We start from the raw sequence: 16849 nt of genomic DNA on the forward strand, positions 1-16849 counted from the left end.
GGGGGCGTTATCTGGCAAGTAGCTCTGTATGACTTCACAGGTTTATATACCGTTTATATACCGTACAAGATGAAAGCATAATAGATCTGTCATCATTCACTCCTTAATCATATCACTTGTACAGACCTAATTCGTGATCTAAGGAGCAAACTCTGATGCCAGAAAGTCGTGTGTAATATTAATAGACATTTGCGTCTGGCTTTTGGGGGAAAATTAAGTTTTAAGAAAAAATATAATCTCATTGTTTTTGTAGTATACGAATGTGCGGACATGTGCTTTTGTCTGATGGTCCATTAGTTTGCACGATGTAGTCTATAATATGCTGTGCGTTCCAGAAATGAGGTCAATTGAGAGGGTATAGATTGACAGGTGACAGGTCATATCATCAGTAGTAGTAACTGACATGTAGCCTAATCTGGATTATGTAATCAGATTACGAAAAAATAGGAACTGTACCAATCAACTCAGTATACTTTCGGAGAATGTGTAATTAGATAGTAATTAGACAGTTACATGGAAGCTTGATTATTATTTGTACATGCTCTCTCTCTCACACACACACACACACACACACACACACACACACACACACACACACACACACACACACACACACACACACTCTCTCTATCTCTCTATCTCTCTCTCTCTTGCTAGTCTGACTGAGAGCCGCACCGCACGCATAGTGAAGGTGATGTCATGCGCATTGCCTTATTGGGATGTTTCTAGCACAAAAGACAGGTGGTACTTTGGTGTCCATTGTCAAACAAATGACCGGCTCTGCTCTGTCACCACACCTTGTATTGTGAATCTAATTCTCAGACAGGAAGAAATAGAGACGAAGGCTTTCACCAGCTTTCACACCCCGGCATCACTTGAAGGTGTGAGACCCAATTGTCTCAAAGGGTTTCCCTAGTTGAATAAAGATTAGATTAATTAAATAAACCAATAAATACATAAACAAACGAACAAACAAATAAATCAATTAACCAATCAATAAATCAATAATCAATAATAAATAAACAAATAAACAAATAAACAAATAAACAAATAAACAAATAAACAAATAAACAAATAAACAAATAAATAAATATGAACAGGTTTGTATAGTATTTATTTACTCATTTAAACAGATTGATTGATTGATTGATTGATTGAAATATGTATTAACAGTTACAGTTACAGAATTACAGTACATTTCAAGCACAAACTCAATACAAAGACTGTTAACTGTGAGTGGACGACCCAATTAAGCATTACACTTGTTTACAAGAGGGTCCACCGTGTTCAATTCATCAAAACATTTAGAGACGTACAAATAGACACTTCTATACAGTCAAAGAACAGAACAGGAATTCATCATAAAGGAGGTAAAAAGAGAAAAGAAACATATACAGTGAGGGGATTCAGATTTTACGGGGGCCAGTTTCGAATTGCAGCCGTCCGTAGGTGCCCTTTGAGAGCGGTTTTGAAGGAGTCAATGGATTTGCATGTCTTAATGACTGTTGGTAGGGCGTTCCACATTTTGGTGGCATAGGAGCGAAAATAATTTAGTCCCTTGTTTGTGCCGAATCTGGGTTGTACATGGTTCGTTGCACTCCCTCTGGTGTTGTGGGTGTGGACTTAACATTAAGGAAGTTTCTAGACAGGTACATGGGTATCTTGGTGGTGTATCGAATCTTGTGGACCATTGCAAGATGCTGTGTCGACAGAGTACAGCAGGGGTGGGCAGGGGTGAGGTGGGTTCGGGGGGTGAGGCCAAGTAGGAGCCTTTGTTTTGGGAAGTCTGGAGCCTAGTTTTAAGGGCCTTTGAGGTGCTGTGGTATACCAGGAGGTGCATGCATAGTCAAAGAAACCTCCTGTTAAGGTCTTCAAGGTGTTTTTGTTGACCACTGTGACCAGTGAAAAAAAAGTCAACCAAAGAACAAGATTCCTTTACAGTGTAAAGGAATCTTGTTCTTTGGTTGACTTTTTTGATTACGTTGGTGGCCATTTTATCACCGGAAAGATTAGCCTCCAGGATGGAACCTAGGTAGGTAATTTCATCTTTACGTGTGATAACATTGTCACCCACTCTAACCAAGAAGCCATTTGCCTTGCTGAACAGAACTTGTTGGACCCTGCAATACGCCAAGCATAAAGGTCTGTCTGTCTGTCTGTCTGTCTGTCTGTCTGTCTGTCTGTCTGTCTGTCTGTCTGTCTGTCTGTCTGTCTGTCTGTCTGTCTGTCTGTCTGTCTGTCTGTCTGTCTGTCTGTCTGTCTGTCTGTCTGTCTGTCTGTCTGTCTGTCTATTATGTACACTGTACAGTATGTTTGTTTGTTTGATTGATTGATTGATTGATTGATTGATTGATTGATTGATTGATTGATTGATTGATTGATTGATTGATTGATTGAATACTTTATAACAGTATTCAATACACAAGGCACCCTGGTGGTCATCTTGGTGGTAGTGACTATAGCAGTGGTTTTCAACACTCCATTATTGTCTCCACCAGGCCGAAGGCATGTGGAGACTGGAGAGTGTATGTTTTGCGGATAGTGTTTGCCATTAAATGCATTTATATGGACGATATTTATATAAATAAATGTCACCCTCTTTTACATGCCCCAAAGTATTTAATCAGAATACAACTTTTGAAATGTTTTCTTTCTGCCAATTTTCAAAATAGACTCACATTGTGTTCTCGGCTATATTCATTCATATATGGGGGCATTCCCATGTATGGGGATGAAGCTACTAATTTAGACGGAAGATAATTAAAGTGGGTCATGTTTGCATGTTTGGAATTGTAACAGCTGAAATCAATAAAAGGAGACTTTTACAGGGGAAAAAAACGTTTCTGCTTACCTACTGTAATCATTAATAAGAGAAACCTATGAAAATCTGGGAAGTAAATTGTTACCAAGAAATTTCTTCACCAATATGTTTCTAAAGGTGTCTAATAACATGTACTAAAAGTTTGAAATTGTGGGAAATTTGAGTTATTAGCATAATATGTGACCATACCATTGACATCCTATATAAGGCAAAAAAAAAGTGTGTGCGTGTGTGCGTGCGTGCGTGTGTGGGTGTCGTGTGACGTGAGTGTGAATCTCAGTATTCAATTATAAACAGAATAGGATGCATGAATGCATGTTTTCATTGTCTCTTTTTTAAACAGGGGGTATTTAACCTGCAGCTATTATTGTTTTTTATAAGAAAGTAAAGACAGCACCAGTAAGCAGGAACTGGGGATGGCAATGAAGGACCGGAAAGTGTGGTGTGGCGTTGTGAAATCCATGATCTCGACCGCGGTCGAAAAATGATGATGATCGTAGTCACTTTGTGTAGTTGTCTACAACATTGGTTCCCAACCTTTTTAATACTAAAGTACCACCTCAGAAAATATTTGGCTCTCCAAGTATACCACCATAATATGATGTTAAAATACAGGAGCGTATATACCTGCCCTTTTTTTCCCATTACTAAGCCAATAATGCTAGTGTTCTGACAAAACTCTGTCTAATCACTAATCAGCACAACTGATGACATTTCTAATGTGATTAATCTCAAATCTTCTTTTAACGGCTCAATTCAGCACTGCTGGATAGCCTATTTCAACCAATTGCTTGGTCAGAAGAACTATACCTGTAGTAATACATATTTCATTCCACTTTCGTCTTTTTTGTGCGACTCCTCTGTGTACCACCAGAGGGGGGCTCAAGTACCACCAGTGGTACCAGTGGTTGGGAACCTCTGGTCCACAACAACAGCATGCTGCATAATGATATGAGGAACATTCACTATTAGACTAATTGGATTACTAATACTGAGTTCTTAGAACCCTAAAAATTAAACAGATTAGGCACAAAAATGCTTATCATATATAGAAACGGGTTGTGTGTGTGTGTGTGTGTGTGTGTGTGTGTGTGTGTGTGCGCGCGCGCGCGTGTGTGTGTGTGTGTGTGTGTGTACTGTGTCAGATGAATGACAAAACAGTGAGCCTATTGCGAAAATGGTTTGGTCTCAAATCACATAGCCCCTGTGACATAATTTTTCATCCACATTGGGAGGGAGGGCTGGGGTAGCCTGGTTAATAAACCAGACCGAATCAGCCGTTGGCAAAAAAAAGTTGCCTACCGCGACAGTGTTGTGTGATATTAGTCTGGCTTATTAGCCAGGCTAGGGCTGGGGGTCCCAAACGTGGAATGGATCTACACCAGCATGAGGATTTCCCACCTCCTAAAAATGCTTAACAACGATGACAAGGATGTTAGGGAGCTGGCTCGACCCTCCCTGTTCCTGGACCTAAGGAGGCGTAAGGTCCCTCTGGCCAGGGAGTTAGAGCCACACTTTCTTGGCTTCAAGATGAAACCCAGCGGGAAACTCGACACCCGTTCCGCTGGCTTTGGGGTTTGGTCGGACCAGAGCTATCTAATAGAAGAGTTGCGATGTTGAGGGGGCAGAAACCGAGCGCTCGAGCTCTGTTCATGCAGCCTGAACTGAGACAAGCTGGAGTTGGAAATACATTGTTTTCAACAAGGGCAAGAGCTATTTTAAGCACGTGTGCAACATGACAACTGTTTTAAAGTATTGTGTTACTTACAACTTACAACTAAAGTCTCTTTAATGTTTATGTTGTGCTATTACTACAAAACAATTTAAAATAAAGGGATTTAAGATCATTAAAGCTGGGCTGTTTCCTGAGTCCAATGCATTTCTGCCTACTTCCGGTCCAGGACTTGTCCCAGTTAGTTGTCCCCATTCTCAATAGAAGTCTATGTAGAAGACTGGCCCCATGAAGTGAACGCAGTTTGCGTAACTCTGTCTATATCTAAGGCTCTGGGTCGGACTAACCTTGCCAAGCCATGAGGCCCATAGGGCAGGAGTCTATCTCCTGTTTCTGTAGGGTGTTTGTGTGTGTGTGTGTGTGTGTGTGTGTGTGTGTGCGCGCGCGTGCGTGCGCGCATGGAAATACATCATCTCATCATCCACCCTTCCACACCATGCATCCACATGTAGGCTCTGATTCAGGCTTCCATCTGGGGGTCGATGTTATCTGTTGTCCCTTCTTGCTCTCTTAGGCTAGGTGTGTGTGCTGCAGGGAGTGACATGCAGGATCAGAGCCAGCCCCCCCCCCCCCCCCCCCCCCCTCCCATGTTAATTTTGAACAAGTAGCCTTACCTACCTGGTTAAGCACCCAGATTAGCATTTCAATGCCTGATCTGTGTACAAGGGGACAGGCAACGCGGTCCACCCCCCACCACCCCCGGCCCCGGACAGTGAGGAAAACAGAGGTGTTAAGGTGCCAGACTTGGATGTTTAGAGCGGCGCGATTACATATATACAAAGTCAATGCAAGACGAGAATTGCGCGAACGGGTGCGACCTGATGCAGCACAAACAGGACGAACTGAGGGCGAATATATATTCAGGTCCAATTCCTCATGGGGGCCGAGATCCCTGGTCCAATTCCTCATGGGGGCCCTAAACTGTATATTTTACTATTGTCATTTATAGATAGTATATTGATAGATGCTAGGTTTACTAGTTACTTTGTAGCACTTTACTTTTTATCATTCTAATTGCTTGACCAATTAATTGCCCAGTCATTCATTGAGAGATTGACTGACTTGTATAGGTTTCATGACTCTTAACTCTGACCTTGGCAGAAGACTTAATTCTGAAGGGCCTAATTCTGATGAACACTTCTTCTGTCTGGTGAATTAGGTCATCCTATTATTCTACTCCAACATGTTTGCGCTCCAGTGGGACACCAGCTAGCCCCAAGGGCAAACCCAGAGATGCCAATCCCGTTTCAATATGAATTGACCTAACATTAACTAAGTAGGCCCTATTTATTTTATACTATGTATGGTGGTGGTCGTGCTGCAAAAAAGAAATGCAAAAATAGCTGCTCTACAAGCTCACAACGCAAAGAATTTACCTCTCTGGAATCATGGTCACGGCCACACAGCCAACTCAAGGTACGGCCACGGAGCCGACTTGGGGACCCAACGCAGCTCCTCCAAGGAAAACAAACAAATAAACGGAGCTGAACGTGAATCCCCCCCACCGCCCACCCCTTTTTTTCCCTCACTGTATATGTTCCTTTTCCCTTTTTACCTCCTTTATGATGAATTCCTGTTCTGTCCTTTGTCTATATAGAAGTGTCTATTTGTACGTCTCTAAATGTTTTTGACGAATTGAACATTGTGGACCCTATTGGAAACAAGTGTAATGCTTAATTGGGTTGTCCACTCACAGTTAACAGCCTTTGTATTGAGTTTGTGCTTGAAATGTACTCTAATTCTGCAAACTGTTAATACATTTTTCAATCAATCAATCAATCAATCTCCATATGGGCAGTTCCAGTAGAACCAACCTAGCCTGGTTAATAAACCAGACCGAATCAGCCGTTGGCAAAAAAAAGTTGCCTACCAGCGGATTACGGTCTGGCGAGGCTCAGTAGCACGCCTCTTTCCTACAGCAGAGAACAGGTCGGACCAATCGGGACACGGTATGCAATATAGGCGGGCTTTGGTACAGTGACGTTCAATGCTTGAGACCTTTGACTGACAGTAGCTCTGACCAATTGCGTCAAAGAGAAAATGTTCCCCGGGAAATGAAATCCAAGTGGAGCCAGCCCAGACTGATATACCGCGACAGTGTTGTGTGATATTAGTCTGGCTTATTAGCCAGGCTAGAACCAACCAACCTCCACCAACCACCTCCACTCCAGTGCTGCACTATTCCCTGGCCAGACAGTGAGGTAAGATGACACTTTTGTCTTTTGTGCTATACAGTATGAGTTACGGTAAAATTAATTTCCATTCTAAAGCCTAATTTATACTTTGTAATGAATGACACTGTCATACAAACTTCTAATAAGGGTCCATTTGGTTAACAACTCTCCATCATTTAGCTGGGGACCACCTGGAAACTCCTCAAGGACCACTTGTGGTCCCCGGACCCCTGGTTGAAAACCACTGCTCTATCCTGGTCCTCATGTATCCAACAAGCGAGTGGCCACCTTCCCCAAGATTCACTTGCATGTGTCCATCCATACCACTGTCCACTGCCCAACCTTCTTACATTGGCATCCTAACACAGCATGCTTCAGTTTCAAAGTGTTACACTTACGATATTAGATATAGTAGGAACATTTAGGATGGGATATAGCGAAACTGAATGCAATGTAGATTTAGATTACAAGCAGAATGTAAACCCAAGATGTTGTAATTAAATGTCAAATCATTTAATTTAATGTAAAATAAATTAAATGTGGCCCATGTGGTAGGCTACTTGAACTCACCAGTTGAGTCATCAGCACAACCTGGACCTGCACTTTTCATTCCTTAAGTGTATTTCATCAATGTATGATTTTGCACTGCAAAGAAAATGGCTACACGATTTCAATACGCTATCTGACCTTATATGTGAAGTGATGAAACTGTATTGCAAAGTAGAATTTAATTCAATAAGTATGTCACAGATTCATAAAGATGTAATATATGGCAATTGGTCAAGCTGAATCAATGCACAATTAGGTCTATGGACAATGCAAAAATAGGAGTTGATAAGACTACACAAACTCTGCTCAAAGCTAAATCCTCTGTATTTATCATGTAAAAGAAGAAACAAGCAGCTGTTTTTGAAAAGTAGAAATTAAATAGTAGTATACTTGATTTACATTCCAAGGACGTACATGATAATTGAAGATTGAAGATTCTGTAGATAAGGAAGTTATTTCACAGAGCTGAATTGGTACAACAGCAATTTCCCCTGTCAAGGGACCAAAAATACTCCCGTCATCCCATTTCATCCCTGTAATTGCTTTCAATAACTGCAATCTATCCCATAAAAAAAGAAAAACATATCTCAGTTGTCATATTCAAACTTCAAAGTTACATTTGTGTTGCTTTATAGCATTGGAGACCTTACACATTTTATTTGTACAAAGATAACATACAGAAAAAGTTAAAACTGATAAAATGGTAAAACCAATGACTTAAATATGCAGTTGAAACAGGAAAGTGGAGAAGCCAAATTACAACTGTACATTTGGAATGATGCTCAGAGACAGCTTGCAAATTTAATGTGAGGCTTTAATGCAGGGGTGCCCAAAAGGTAGATCGTGATCTACCAGTAGATCACAAAGGCCGTGCAGGTAGACCACATGATATGCCCTGGCTTAAAATATATATTATTTAAATGAAAAATAAATAAATAAAAAGGGCATCTGCCAGTTGAATTAAGGTGACTTGATTGACGTCAAAAAGGGCCTCAGCTCAAACCCACAATGCAATACTTTGTTTTTAAGTATTGTATGATCACAAACATCAGTATCAGTTCAGTAAGTTTTCCGCCTGTATTTTCCATTCCAAGTGTGTTAGTCTTATATGTAATGCCATTGCCGCTATTCCAAAGCCCCAAAACAAGGTACATTGTTTAACAATTTTCAGCAATTCGATAATATTTTTTTTGGTGGGTAGATCTTGTTGAGCTCTCAAGTCAAAAAAGTGTGGGCACCCCTGCTTTAATGCATGAGCTTTTTCAGTGCAAGGAGGAAGGTTCAAACTACATCCATGCCCAGGCCCCTAGCGACATCAGTCAGGGCCTGCACTGCTCCAGAGGTTCCACCAGAGTCACCATCCTCCAGGGCTAACCCCCCTGGGTCATCTTCAATAAGAGGGACACTGTTCATGACGCAGTACACAGGGAATACAGAGTCACTGCCCCTGCTGGGACTACCTTGAGGTGAGCTGTCTTCCCCTCCAGACGGCTCAGAAGAGGAGCAGGACGAAGACCAGGAGGACGGAGATGAGGAGCCTGTGGGAGAGTTCGGGCGGGACTCTTCTCTGGTGGCAGCTCTTTTGGCCCGGCTGCTGATGCTCTTCCGAACGGTCTGGCGCTTCTTATCCATGTTCTTCATGAGTTCCTGGGTCACCTCCACTGTCTCATACCGAACCATGTTCAATTTCAGGTAGCCATCTTCATCCTCTTTGTATCTTTGTTGCAAAACCAAACAGGCAAAACAGAACATTATTGATTTTGAGCACAGATTTATTGGTTGGTGGTTATTGACCAATCAATCTATCAGTATGGTGTCCAATATCCACCCCATTTGTTGAGGGGCGCTAGCCCCTCCTATATTCAGCTAGTGTAGACTTCTTGTCCTAACAAACATTAAATGCCATTGACAGACAACAAATGGAGAATTTACATCATGTGTCTGAGCAAATCGGCTATTTATGTGTTAACACAAACATTAAATGTCATTGACAAAGAATGGAGAATTTACGTCATATGTGGACGAGCAAATCGGCTATTTCGGTCCAATTTCGTCATGATGTACGATGATAAGAGCCCCCCTCACTTCACACGGGTGTGATTTTTGAGGGGTTCTAGCCCCTCCTATATACAGCTTTTGTCCCCACAAAATGTCTGCAACACAAACATTAAATGCCATTGACAATGAAGGGAAAATGTACGTCATCTTGTCCCCACACGTCTCATATTTGCCATCGACAATGAAAGGAGAAATTAGGTCAAATGTTCACCAAATATGACGTACATTTGTGGCAACACAAACATTAAATGCCATTGACAATGAAGGGAAATTTACATCATATCTAGACGTCATATACAGCTTTTGTCCCCACACGTCTCAAAAACGAGCAAATCGGCTAAGCAATCACATAAATTCACTTGTTCATGAGATGATGTATGATGATGTATAATGATAAGAGAGCCCCTCGTGAAGGGAAAATTTACATCATCTTGTCCCTAACAAACATTAAATGCCATTAAAAATAAAGAGAATTTAATGTTTGTTTTGTCACCGTTTGTCTTACATCACCATTACATCACCATATCAACATGAGTTAGACTTTAATATATTAGCACCCCTCACTTCACATGGGTGATTTTTATAGTTCTCACCCGCCAAGGGGTGCATACGTTGGTTAGACATACCAACAGTCATTAGTCAGACAAACCCGTGCTACGGGTTAAAAATCACCCGTGCTACGGGTTAAAAATCACCCGTGGCTCCTAACATGCGTGGCGGGTTAAAACTAATCTGTGCTGCAGGTTAAAACCACCCGTGGCTTCCTGTGAGGTTTGGGGAGGGTGTCTGACTGTTGGTATGTCTAACTAAACTAAACACAGGCCAAACTGTGTTTCGTCAGGAGGTGGCATCTCAACATAAAAGGTTGCAGACGCCTTCATAAAATGTTTGGTTGGGAAGATGCACGAGACTACATCCACTTCCTTGTTTACTTTTTGTGGCAAAGCTGTCATGCTGGCCAGTTGCAGAGCAGATGGTATGAAATGAATACTCAAAACATTTGAGAGATACGTAGTGCAACGTGTCGGTCGACACTTGTTGCTCAACGTATAAATTGGGCTTTAGAGATAACTCCAAGTACAGCCTCTGCCCCTTTGCATGGAAAAGAGCCAGCTGAGGTATAGACGAATTCAGAAACTGGTCTCATGGTCGCAGCTTACGTATTTCCTGTAGGCGGAGCCGACATAGCTGCGGTTTAAACCCGTTAAAGAGTGACTGATGTTAGTCTGCCTCAAACGTTACTCTTTTACCTGCTTTTTACTAACACTAACATTACAAAGATGCCCAGAACATCGGGATGAACCTGTGTAGTTTATGGCTGCTCCAACAGTAGTGGCAACATTAAAAAAAAAAAATAGTAATAGTAATGGTTGAGACGAAGCAGTGAAAGGTCCTGAAAGATACATAACGTCAGTCTTACCCAATACCTTTCTGTTTTATGAACACAAGGCTGCTGTACTTTATACCTCATACTAAGCATTTAAAGTATGAGGTATAAAGTACAGCAGCCTTGTGTTCATAAAACAGAAAGATTGGGTATTGGGTAAGACTGACGTTATGTATCTTTCAGGTCCTTTCACTGCTTCGTCTCAACCATTACTCTATGGCTCTGGTCTCAGCCACCGCGGTGGAAATTTTGACATTCCGTTTTTTTTTTGTTGGAATGTTGCCACTACTGTTGGAGCAGCCATAAACTACAGGTTCATCCCGATGTTCTGGGCATCTTTGTAATGTTAGTGTTAGTAAGAAGCATGTAAAAGAGTAACGTTTGAGGCAGACTAACATCAGTCACTCTACCATTCACTGTAGTAGAAGAGCGCAGGTTTAAACCGCAGCTATGTCGGCTCCGCCTACAGGAAATACGTAAGCTGCGACCATGAGACCCGTTTCTGAATTCGTCTATAGGTAGGGCATCTAGTAAGGATGCCTCCTATTTGCCTCCCTAGGGAGGTTTCCCAGGCACATCCATGGTTTCTGGTTTGTACTTTGCAAGTTGAACCTGTAAAAATGTTGCATTTGTGGATATAGATTTTCTATTAACATTTGTGAACAGAAAAGGTATGAATGCAAAGTTATTAGTTGTACATACATTTGCATTCCATCACACAGTGTACTCTAATAAGAAAGTTACAGATCTGTCTTAGCTGTGAATACTCATACCTGAAGCGGGAATGGCCAGATGGCCATTTCAGCTGATGTTGCTTGCGCAGGTGAAGTGTGAGTGTGTAACACCAGGAGAAGGTCTTTTCACAGATATGGCATTTGTATTTGGAAATCATGCTACCCTGAGGATATAAACCCAAAACACACTCATGTAATAATGCAAGTAACAGAAAACCATTGCAGTTATCATCAAGCACAAAGGTCTATCTGATAGACTTGTGGTAATTGATAGTGTGTAGTTGTACTCAGATGACGGACCTCATGGATTCTCTTGTAATGCTGTTTCATGACGTGTGACGTACGGCAGGAATAATCACAACTCTCCACTGTGCAGTGGTAGCTACCACCCTCATTGTGGGTGTCCATGTGTTTCCGCAGGTCATGCTGATTCTTAAACCTGTGGTAAAGATGTTACACCATCATCAAGTACAGAATTTGGTCATGATTATGTTCAGAAATACATAGTAATTAAAATTACATTCTTTCATCATAGATACATTGATGTGAATGAATTAGCTGCCTTATTAAAAAAATATGAACTGAAATAACTCAACCCAACTTACAATGTTATTGTTTTCCATACTTTTCTACAGTAGATTATAGTCAATATGAAATGTATTAAGTAAAAGTGTTTTTTGTTACCACATTCTTGCCATTATTAGACAATGAGATAGACACCTATTAACTTAGAAGTAGGCAACAAATAAAATAACATAAAACCATAGTAGCAGTTGTTGGTGTGTAACAACAAAAATATCAAACTGAAGAAACAGTGTAGCTAAATGGCATTTTAGCTACACTTTTTGCAATTAAAAGTGAAATATCTATATCTATACCACTGGTAATTATTTCAAAAATTCTAATGTTAGCCGATATGTCCCAAGTAGAATGAATGTTTCTAGCTAAAAGCATGAAGGACTAGTTAGGTGCCAAAAATAATAATAATAAAAGACTAATAGGCAGAGAACTCGACATTTCCCCATTGAAATGAATAGGGGAATTAAAAGTGAAATATTGTATGCAATATGTTTTCTTCTACCAACATATTCACCCCAAGTTGAGACCCAATATGTTTAACTTAAATTGATAGTTTTGATTGGGATAAGTTCATCAGGTGAGATACAGAAGCAAACATTTCAGCAGCCGTTTTGATGGTCTACCTGCTCTCACAGAAATCACAGGGGAAGGGCCGCTCGTCGCAGTGGCGGAACTTGATGTGGATTTTCAGAGTTGCCAGAGTAGTACAGGTCATGTCACACAATGGACACTTGACATGATTCACTGCAGAAGAAACACAAGGTTAGGTTATGTGTGTGATATATTTTATAGAATATGTAGCGTGGCTGGCCAATATAACATTCTCAATCACATAAAATGATAATATATTTATTTGAATGAATGGTGTGAAAACGTCTACAATATACTTGAAAGTATTCTCTCTCCTGCTTCCTCTTTAACCTGTGTCATTGAAAACTGTGATTGAAATCACACAGTAGTCCATAGCATTGAGGTATATTGATGAATTGTGTATTAATTCAATATTACAATGTAACAAATATGACCATTTGGTCTATAACTTGTGATGACACATATAAGTCACAAACTCAATATCTAAACCAGCTACATCAAGACAACTTTAGGTTTACAGACTGAAGAATATAATTACCATGCTGTCGCACATGGTCCCTCAAAAGTCTCTCATTGGCAAAACCTTTGCCACAATGCTCACAAACCAAAGATGCTGTTGGAATGAGATCAACGGGTAAAATACATGAGGAAATCGAAATGAAAACAACTGCTATTGAATAGATTTAAGATGCAGCTTTCTTCTCACCCTCTGGTGGAGCTTGCCTATGGAGGTGATCAAAGAACTTGGTGTTGCTGGAGAACATACAACCACAGGTAGGACAGGCCACAACTCTCTCCTGAGTGTGGCTACGCAGGTGTTCCCTAAGGCGGTACTTGATCTTGAAGAAGGCATCACAACCTATGGTGAAAAACAAAAAGCCAAATGTCACTCAAACTTTGACCAGAGTTGGAGCAAACTAAGCTGCAGAACATCAGAGTGGGATACATGTGCAACTTTTGTCAATCCTTAATTTACCTTTCCAGTGACAAAAGAGGGCCTGCTCTTGGCCTGCGAGAGGCTCCTGCTCTGCACACTGAACATGATTGTCGACATGGCGGTAGAACCACTCTGGATTGTTAAATGTACTCTGTACAAATATAATTGAAAAAGTCATGGCAGAGATTAAAATAGGGTGCATTTTGCATCCCAAAACGCAGTTTATAGTTAAGGGACGCCATAAAACGACCTCTGCATCCCAGTGGGATGCACTACTGTACTACTGTATTGTTTTTTTTATTCTAGTTTATTTTGCTAGCTTTAGTTATAATAATCATTACTTCTTCTGTTTTCTACATGAATATAACCACATTATAACCATATAAAATGAAATGATGCAATTTGTAAAAATGGCAAAATATGACTCCTAACGTCGTTGAAGTGGGACTCATCAAATGTCCCTGGGACTCATCTAAAAGACCATCCCTGCATCCCGGGACTCATTACATTGAAAACCTATTTACATCACTGCATGGTTTCATAAAATTATGTCTAGTTTAGGTAGGGTTAAGTGATTTTCTTTGGTTAAAACATGTGTTAAATAGCTCTATATTCTATGCTCTATATAGCTCTATACCGCTGATTGCGGTATAGAGTGATTGTTCAGTAACCAGTCTCCATGTCTCTCCAGTCAAGATACAGATTAAACAAGTGCAATTGGAAGTGATGACACAAATGAGCAGATATAATTGGAACTGGAACACATCAGTTAACTACTTCAAAATGATGGAGCTTTACACCTGTAAACCTGTGATGTGACAATTAAGTTGATTCTGAATCTCTCATTTCTCCAGCTCTCATCTCGTTTTTCCTTTATGAAAAATCTATACAACAATCAAGAATTAATGTTCATGAGAAAATACCACAATACATGTCTTTCTACTCGGTCTGTGTCTCATATGAGGGCTGTGGCTGGGCAGTTCAGAAACCTGTCCACCAGTTACATCATCTTTAGGCAGATCTTTTTTTACATATTTAGATTTATTTTGTATTATTGTGAGACTGATGGCTTCCATTTTCATATTGCAACTGTTCAGGAATAGAAAGCCTGCAGTTTCTATTAGCTTGGATTCCCCATCGATGATGTCACAGCTGGTGGATGGGTTTCTGAACTGCCCACAGCCCTCCTACACTGAGTAGAAAAGAATTGTGCTATTTTATCATGATCATTAGTTTGAGGACCAATTATATGAAGATAGGTTGAAAAGTAGTCCTTTAACAAAGTTAATACACATGTGTACATACATCACAGTGCTCCCACAGGCAAATAAGTCCATCTGTGTCCTCACAGATCAGGTTGCTGTTGTGCTGGTTACAGCTGGGGAGGTCTGGGTGGGATTTGCGAAGTTGTGTGCCTATGAACTTGAGTTTGCCGTGATAGGTGTGGAAGTGAGCATGGACCTCAAGCCCCTTGGGCTTACCCATGGCTAGGAACTCACAACCCTCCCAAAGACAAGGATAGTCATCTAAACAACAAGTAAGAAGAAGGAGACAAGGGTTACATGGCAAACTACTAAATATAAGTACATTCATTCTTTTGACATCATCTTTCTTTCTCCATCCTAACTGATCATTATCTCTGGTCCATAGCTCTAATGCGCATTAGAGCTATGGACCAGAGCTAACTGATCATAGACCACAGGAAGGAATGTTCGTTCTTGGCATACACTATGTAGGACAGGACAGGAGGCATGCATGAATACATCTTCCTCACGTACCTAATTCCTCCATGGCATCTCCTTCTCCCAAGTGGTCCTTCAAGTGCAGAGACATGTGCTCGCTCAGCTCCTCCATGGAGGTGCCCTTGAAGGTGCACGACGCCCATTCACACATCACCACTAAATTAGAAAGTTGCTTCTTCTTTGCCATAGTGCTGCGGGAACGTACCCTAGATAGCAAAAGGCTCACAACAATGAATCCAATAGCACATAGGTTGGTACTGTGTGTAAAGGTTAGCTGTTTAGGTACACGACTAGAGATGGATTCATTAATCCCAGGATCGTGTTGCCACCTGCCCAGTGCCCACTGTCTCCTAAAACCTTTCTCTGGGTAATCCTTTTAACATACCATTAACAGGGGAGAACGTATGCAGCCATCAACATTTAATGACAGGCACAACAAACACATCAAAGTTATGTTATCTTGCCAGTTGACACCATATATTCCTTCTCTGTCTTAGTCTTTCGGTATTTTTTCCCTCCAATGTTTTGGTTTACTTCCTGCAAAAGGAGGAGCGTCTTCTTTGTTGTCACTTTGTTGTCGGCAGGTTACACTCTGACAAGCGCATACCGCCACCAAGGGGCGACTGTAAGAAATGTCACTCAAAGCTTTAGACGGTTAATTTAAAGGTAGTGTAAAGTGATATTTATTGTTAAAGGTTAAATCACTGTATTATTTATGATAGTAATCAGAAACAGAATATCTCTGCGGTTGGGAAGAAACCACCTAACGTCAAAATGTTCATTTTTCTGAAAATGAAAAATATTATTTTTTCAGGAAATGAAGAAAACCATATAGGCCTATTAATATTACTGCCTCATCAAAGTTGGTGTTGTGAGTTGTGACTTCAGTTAGCCTACTACACAGTATGTAGAATGGATATAGGCTACATTTCAAACGAAAGCACTGTAAGTCAATTCAAAAACTGCTACTTTGTGGACGAAACCATGAAGCACAAGACTGTACTGTGGTCCACAGTTCTTCCATTTCAATTCGTCATAACAATTAAAGACGTAGCCTACACATATACACTTCTATGAAAAAACAGGAAATCATCACATAAAAAAGTAAAACTAGGCCATATTGTGAGGTCCCTTTTCGTTCAGTTTCGTTCCTGCGTCATGGGCACTACTCTGGACTTTGGGTTAAAAGTTCTACTCGTGATATCCTGCAGTATTTTGTCACAAGCCAGAAATGTATATAACCAAAAAACAAAAATCAGTCAAAACAGTGTTGCTGTTTTTGCTTGTAAAATGTGTTAAATTTATTTTGGCAACACAAAATCTTTCTCAAATTTCATAAATACATATACCTAACATCTGAAACAAGAATCGGTGCCTTAGTTCACTCATATGTGAATCTAGATCATGCAATGTAGCAAATTTGTTAAAGAAAACACTTCAACTTAAGTGATTGGCACCCAGCATAATGAAACAGACAAATAGTAAATTTAGCCAAAAGCTTATGTTTCATACATAAGACATGTTACAACCTACTGTGTAATGAAA

The 16849-nt window shown here is 40.5% G+C and overlaps 1 protein-coding gene across 1 annotated transcript; it reads right to left on the bottom strand.

Moving 5' to 3' along the window:
* Positions 1-8073: 8073 nt before the first annotated feature.
* LOC306932223 (histone H4 transcription factor) lies at positions 8074-15855 on the bottom strand. Its single transcript, XM_079513921.1, has 9 exons — positions 15341-15855; positions 14868-15088; positions 13602-13713; positions 13332-13484; positions 13164-13238; positions 12658-12778; positions 11756-11894; positions 11495-11619; positions 8074-8993 (listed from the first exon to the last, which is right to left on the bottom strand). The coding sequence occupies exons 1-9, from the start codon at positions 15489-15491 to the stop codon at positions 8558-8560; spliced, it is 1533 nt and encodes a 510-aa protein (XP_079370047.1). The 5' UTR covers positions 15492-15855; the 3' UTR covers positions 8074-8557.
* Between the last annotated feature and the right edge of the window lie 994 nt (positions 15856-16849).

The sequence above is a fragment of the Electrona antarctica genome (genome assembly GCF_951216825.1).
Source record: "Electrona antarctica genome assembly, chromosome: 11".
NCBI lineage: Eukaryota > Metazoa > Chordata > Actinopteri > Myctophiformes > Myctophidae > Electrona > Electrona antarctica.